The following is a 6,458-nucleotide window of genomic DNA, read 5'->3' as shown; positions in this document are numbered from 1 at the left end:
CAGTAACAAATTATGACAGCAAAAACTATCTAGGCTGGTAACAATGATGTTAACAGACTATTTCCTCACTGAGCCTCTTCCAGGGAGGTGCAGAATAACACCCCAGCTGTATCCAAGTGTATCCATAGGCGCTTTACCACTACACTCTGCTGAGCCCACCCTCCTCTTCATCTCTCTCCTGTTCATCCTGGCACTTGCCTTGGCAGATCCCGGCAGGATTCAGGGTGCTGTTCCTTGGCAGCTGGTGGTCTCACCCTCCTGACTGTCTCCCCTTCTGCTGCTCCTCTCCAAGGTGACTCACACTGCCTCGCCCCATTTTCCCATGGCTTGGGATCACGAGGAATTTAGTAGGGTCACTTATGCCCCAATCTTCTTCCTCAATTTGTGGTGTGTCGATTTAACCCCTGAAGACCCAGACAGTGCAGGTTCCTTGGGGCTGGTTGGCCAAGCCCACCCATTAACTCAGATTTGAAGAATGAAGAAAACACGGTCCCTCTCCTGCTTGTGCCATTCATTCCCCTGGCAGCTCTTCCTCCTGAGCACCCAGAAATCCTTCTGGGCACCGGGGTGCCCTGCCGCGACAGGGGACAGGGCCAGCCCTGCTCCCCACAACAGCGGCAACGTCCCCAACCTGTGCCAGGGCCTGGCACCACCAGCTGTCCTGGAGACACTGTCCTGGAGACAGGCTGGGGGGGTTTTGGGGTGCCTGGAAATGCTCCCTGCCCGGTGCAGGGTGTTGGGGTGCCCCATCCTTTGGCTCATGGGGGAAGTTGTAGGACAGTGGGAACACCGCAAGGCTGGGGGAGAAACACCTGGAGGTGCACGGCAGGCAGGGCTGGAGTTGTGGGTGACAGAGGAGGGGTGACGGCAGAGGGGTGACGGCAGAGGGGTGACAGCCCCGGGCCCCCCGCCCCTCTCTCTCGGCCCGGCCAAGGTCACCCGCGCCCCGGGCGCCACGTGCGGGCCGCGCCGCCAGCCCCGCCCCGGCGCGGGCCAATGGGAGACGGGGAGGGGACAGAGCGCGGCGCTGATTGGTCCAGGCGCTTCCCGAGCGTATTCCCCGACGCCGGTCCCGGGGCGGAGCGCGGCGCTGATTGGTCGCGGCGCGGGGGGGCGGGGCCAGGACGGGCTATGGTAGCGCGCGGGCTCCCGCGCGGTGGCGGAACCAGGATCGGGTAAGGACCGGGGCCAGGACCGGGACCAGAATCGGGGCCAGGACCGGGATCGGGGCCCGGATCGGGGCGTGCGGCGTGGGGAGAGCAGGGCTGGGGCACGGCACGGTATCCCACGGCCGGTGACAGCGGCCGGGCAGCGCCGGTCCTCGCCACCCGGAGCAGGGCAGAGGCGCGTCACCAGGCTCTCGGGATGAGGGAGGTGATGGAGTCGGGATACGGGGCGTGCAGAACTAGCTGGAGACAGAGCTTCGGGGATGGGGTTCCCCAGGTGAGGTGCCAGGTGTCCACCATCAGAGGGGACATGGTGGGGGAACTCATCCTGGCTGGGAATGGCAGCTGTGTCCCCCTGAGCCAGAAGCAGTGAGTGTGAGTGCTGCAGCAGCCTGTGCTGGGGGGACATGCAGGACATCCTGCTCAGAGCCAGAGCACTTCCCTCGCAGCCATTTGCCCAGCCCAGCCTCTCTGGCAGTGAGGATTCCCACCCTGTCAGTGAGGCCTGGGCTTGGGCCAGAGCATGGCTGAGCATCCCTGCCCAGCAAGGGCGGCGTGAATGGACTTCGGCAGCTTGGCACAAGGAAACCATGTTGGGATTGCTTAATAACCTGCTCACGGCCCTTCACCCGTCCTTGCAGGGTTAATGAGTAAAAAGATTCATTGTTTTCTGCCGAGGCAGCAGCTGAGCTGTTATTCCTTCCCCAAGAGCAGCAGTGGCATCAACAGGGCCATGGAACCAAGCAGAGGCAGAGCTGCTGCCTCTCAGGGCCTCTCAGCTCCACAAGATGCTTCAGTCAGGGTTTGGGGCAGGACTCTGACCTGCTGGGGTTTTGCCCAAGGGAAAGCAGGCAAGAGGTTTAAGCGTGCTGGGTATCGCAGCGAGTGTTAAAATTGAGATCTGTGGCTTTGAGCACTTCACTGCCCTTGAAATTAAAGATCAGGCACTGCTGAGCTGGGCAGGGGGAGCTCAGGGAGGGGTGGTGATGGGAGAGTATCAGACATTATCAAAGCACTGTAATTAACAAACTGATCTTAAATCATCAGGGGAAGCCTGAGGGTTGTGTGTGTTTTCCTCACCTCGCCCATGGCTGTTCTCAGGGAATACGTGGGATGGCAGCGGGCAGCACATAGGGAGATGAGGAGGCACCCAGCCCTGCTGCCATCCCACAGACTCCCTGCTCCCCTGGCAGGTGACTCGGACACAGCAGCAGCACCATGGCGAGCTCAACACAGGGCCTCCCCAGCGATGAGTTCTGGGCCTCCCATAGCAAGATGGTGATGGAGCCACTGGACACCAACGACCCGGAGGTGAGAGCCCCTTCCTGGCTCCTGCCCAGCTGCTTCATTCAGCCCCCAGCCAGCCGTGGGGATGCTGACCTCGTGGAGCCAGGGACATGGCAGAGCCCAAGCTGCTGGAACCCATTCATCCTCTGTGCCCTCTCTGTGACTGGCTGGGAACAGCTGCACCAAGAAAGGATCGCATCTCCCTTCTCCAGCACCTTTCCAAGCCCTGTCCCTGTGGTGGAGCATCCACATCTTCGTGCAGAGCCAGCATGGGTGAAGCCATTTCTCTCCTCTCCCAAAGGTGCACAGCATCATCAAGAAGGAGAAGCAGCGGCAGAGGTTGGGGCTGGAGTTAATTGCATCGGAGAACTTTGCGAGCCGAGCGGTCCTGGAAGCCCTGGGATCCTGCATGAACAACAAATACTCTGAGGGTTACCCAGGACAGAGGTATGGGGCTGGGCCAAGGCCCACCGACCCAAACCTTTGCAGGGTGGGAGAGGAACCGCCCATCCTTGCCAGGCCTCACCTCAGGGAAGGAAGCAAAGTCCTTACACTGGCAGCCAGGCTCTTCCAGGACAGGCTCTGACTTTCTCAGCCTCTGTCCTTGGCCACACATGGGACAGTCTCAGCAGGGCCACATCTGCTGTGGCTGCACAAATGGGGCATCACTCAGTTTCTCCCCAGCTTGGTCACAGGGACTGTTCTGAGTACTGAGTTTGGTTTTACGCCCTGTCCTTTACTGCAGGTACTACGGCGGGACGGAGTTTGTGGACGAGCTGGAAAGGCTGTGCCAGAAGCGAGCCCTGCAGGCCTACCGGCTCGACCCCCAGAAGTGGGGAGTCAATGTCCAGCCCTACTCAGGTATTGGGGTGCTCAGGAGAGCCAGGACAGTTGCCCAGGCCTCTGTGTGCCCCAGCATTCATAACCAGCCCAGTGCGCTCTCGCTGCAGGGTCACCCGCAAACTTTGCGGTGTACACGGCCCTGGTGGAGCCCCACGGCAGGATCATGGGGCTGGACCTGCCCGATGGTGGCCACCTCACCCACGGGTTCATGACGGACAAGAAGAAGATCTCTGCCACCTCTGTCTTCTTCGAGTCCATGCCCTACAAGGTACAGAGAGCTGCTCCAGCCAGAGCCAGGGTGCAGTTATCATAAGTGTTGGTGCCTAATAAAGGTACCAGCATCAGGCTGCAGGACAGCACTGCAGCTGATCTTCACCACAGAGAGGTGGCTGAACCCTCCTCTTCCTCTTCTAGGTCAACCCCAAGACTGGTTACATCGACTATGACCGGCTGGAGGAGAACGCTCGGCTCTTCCACCCCAAGCTGATCATAGCAGGTAAGGATCACAGCTGTACCAACCTCCCTGGTGGCACAGCCCGGGTCGGGGTGGCTCCCCGAAGCCAGCAGCACCCCCATAAGCCCATGGATGCTGCAGTGCCAGGGGGAAACCCCCAACAGCCTGCAAGGAGCTTGTGCACTGTCCCCAGCTGGGCTGTCCTCACTGCAAGCCTGGTCCTGGGGCTGTCCCAGAGTCCTGCACATGTGCTCCTGTCCCCTCCTCATCGCCCGTCCCCGCAGGTGTCAGCTGCTACTCGCGGAACCTGGACTACGCCCGCATGCGGAAGATCGCCGACGACAACGGGGCCTATCTCATGGCCGACATGGCCCACATCAGCGGGCTGGTGGCCGCCGGCGTGGTGCCCTCGCCCTTCGAACACTGCGACGTCGTCTCCACCACCACCCACAAGACCCTGCGGGGCTGCAGGGCCGGCATGATCTTCTACCGCAAAGGTGATGGCAGAAACGCTGCAAGTTAACGCTTCTTCCTGCTCCAGCTGGGAAGGAGGCAGGGCAGAAAAATCCTGGGAGCATCTGGGGAGCTTCCCTGGGCTAACTCTGGCTCAGATTTGAAGAGGAGCAAGCACTGTGCCTGCTCTGAGCAGCCAAGGGGTGAAAACAGCTCGTGGGAGAAGCTGCCTTGTGACCGTGTCCTCCCTGTCTCACAGGGACCCGCAGCGTGGACCCCAAGACAGGCAAGGAGACCCTCTACAACCTGGAGAGCCTCATCAACCAGGCGGTGTTCCCGGGGCTGCAGGGAGGCCCACACAACCACGCCATTGCAGGTATGCAGCCAGGCTGGCTGCCAGCTCCAGCATGGCACAGGGAGCTGGTAAAGCTGTCCTGGCAGGGCTCTGGCCCCCTCCAGGGCTCACAGCTTGGGGACACTGTGGCAAAAAAAAGGCAGCTGGTTGATCCAGCATTGCCCTAGGAGTGACCAAGCCTGTCCTATCCTGTGTTTTGGCTCATGGTGATGCCACCAACCTGGTTGGGGGAAAGGAAGGATCAGTCCATTCATTTGTTCAGCTCCAGTGTGGCTTCTGCTGGCAGTGTCAGTGCTGATGGGAGCCCCCCAAAACTGACCCTGGCCTGTCTGTCTCCGCAGGGATCGCCGTGGCGCTGCACCAGGCCATGAAACCCGAGTTCAAGGCTTACCAGCAGCAGGTGGTGGCCAACTGCAAGGCACTCTCATCAGCACTGATGGAGATGGGCTACGACATCGTCACAGGTGGGGACACATCTTGCCAATGGGATGGGCCTGAGCCTGGGGTCTGACCAGGCCAGCGCTTCATGGACACCACGGGCAGGGCTCTGTTGGCACAATTCCTCATCCCTTGTTAAATCTCAAGTCTTTTACTGAAGTTTCCTGTGGGAGCAGCATTTCCCCAAGCCCACGTGCCCACCAAACCCCTCTCTTTGCAGGGGGCTCTGACAACCACCTGATCCTGGTGGATCTGCGCAGCAAAGGCACAGACGGCGGCCGGGCCGAGCGGGTGCTGGAGCTCTGCTCCATCGCCTGCAACAAGAACACGTGTCCTGGTGAGGGATCCCACAAGCCCTGCCGGCTCCAGGAGCCAGGCTGAAATCCCTCAGGTGCTGGTTTTGGTGCCAGGTTTGGTGATGTGTGCCTCGTTGTGGTGCAGGTGATGTCAGTGCCCTGCGCCCCAGCGGCCTCCGGTTCGGGACGCCGGCTCTCACCTCCCGCGGCTTCCGGCAGGACGACTTCCGAAAGGTGGCCCAGTACATCCACAGAGGTGAGCCAGGGCTGTGGGGCTGTGTGCTCCAGCACCAGCCTGGGCCAGGGCAGCTCCCCCAGCTGAGGAGGCATCAGCTGAGCCCCGCTGGAGCCATCCCCACAGCTGGCAAGGGAACACACTCACAAATGAGGAGTAACCATCCTACCTCCACATCTGGACATGGGAGAGGACATCTGGCCACAGCTGGGACCAGCCAAGCTCTCCCCTCTGCACGGGCAGTGGGCTGAAAGCCTGTGTCTCTCGCAGTTTTCTCCCAGTTGTCCTCAGGAATTCTAACTTGTTTCCCAGGGCAGCAAGTCCCTCAGAGGGGAAGGAGGGAGGGAGCAGGGCTGTGTCTCAGGGGCTGCAGGGCTGGGAGAGCCCTGGGATGCAGCAGCTGCAGGGGGTGACCAAGACGTTTCCCATCCCGGCAGGGATCGAGCTGGCTCTGCGTGTGCAGAAGGAAATGAGCCCCAAGGCCACGCTGAAGGAATTCAAGGACAAATTGGAGGACCCAAAATACCGTGGGGAGCTGAAGGCACTGAAGGAAGAGGTAGAAGCCTTTGCAGCCACGTTCCCACTCCCGGGGCTGCCTGTCCTGTAAGGGGACACATCCATGCCCGCTCCTGGAACCACGGGAGTACCCAGGGCACGCTCACAATCCCCAGCCTGAGACCAACACCCCAGTGCCTTCTCCCAGCACTTCCCTGTGGAACTGCAGCAGCAGCTCCTCCTTTGGCTCTTACTCCCCTTTCCCCTCCCACGTGGGGCACAGGGACCCCATGAGTACAAGCCCTGTGGGGACACCAGCCCGTCACCACTGTGTCACCCTCACCTCATGGCCCGGTGCCATCCGGCTCCTGCTGGCTGTGGAGCAGCAGATGAGATTTCGGCTGGTCTGTCCACATTCCCTGGACACCCTGCCCAT

The 6,458-nt window shown here is 60.9% G+C and overlaps 1 protein-coding gene across 1 annotated transcript; it reads left to right on the top strand.

Moving 5' to 3' along the window:
• Window positions 1-1,105: 1,105 nt before the first annotated feature.
• SHMT1 (serine hydroxymethyltransferase 1) lies at window positions 1,106-6,252 on the top strand. The gene is made up of 12 exons (XM_015642628.3): window positions 1,106-1,175; window positions 2,360-2,477; window positions 2,755-2,900; window positions 3,199-3,314; window positions 3,404-3,564; window positions 3,711-3,792; window positions 4,035-4,247; window positions 4,463-4,579; window positions 4,900-5,022; window positions 5,217-5,333; window positions 5,438-5,548; window positions 5,965-6,252. Exons 2-12 carry the CDS (start codon window positions 2,385-2,387, stop codon window positions 6,132-6,134), a joined length of 1,449 nt encoding a protein of 482 aa, XP_015498114.1. The 5' UTR covers window positions 1,106-1,175; window positions 2,360-2,384; the 3' UTR covers window positions 6,135-6,252.
• The last annotated feature ends 206 nt before the right edge of the window (window positions 6,253-6,458 follow it).

This window comes from Parus major, chromosome 14 (assembly GCF_001522545.3).
Source record: "Parus major isolate Abel chromosome 14, Parus_major1.1, whole genome shotgun sequence".
Taxonomy (NCBI): domain Eukaryota; kingdom Metazoa; phylum Chordata; class Aves; order Passeriformes; family Paridae; genus Parus; species Parus major.
The sequence above is the reverse complement of the archived record's forward strand: the minus strand, read 5'-3'. Positions and strand labels throughout refer to the sequence as shown.

What these genes read in the sequence shown, in the direction of transcription:
- SHMT1 (XM_015642628.3), top strand. Translation starts at nt 2,385, where the DNA reads ATGGCGAGCTCAACACAGGGCCTCCCCAGCGATGAGTTCTGGGCCTCC. An exon ending in CATGATCTTCTACCGCAAAG is followed by an intron (nt 4,248 to 4,462) that starts GTGATGGCAGAA and finishes CCTGTCTCACAG; the next exon opens with GGACCCGCAGCGTGGACCCC. An exon ending in GGGCTACGACATCGTCACAG is followed by an intron (nt 5,023 to 5,216) that starts GTGGGGACACAT and finishes CTCTCTTTGCAG; the next exon opens with GGGGCTCTGACAACCACCTG.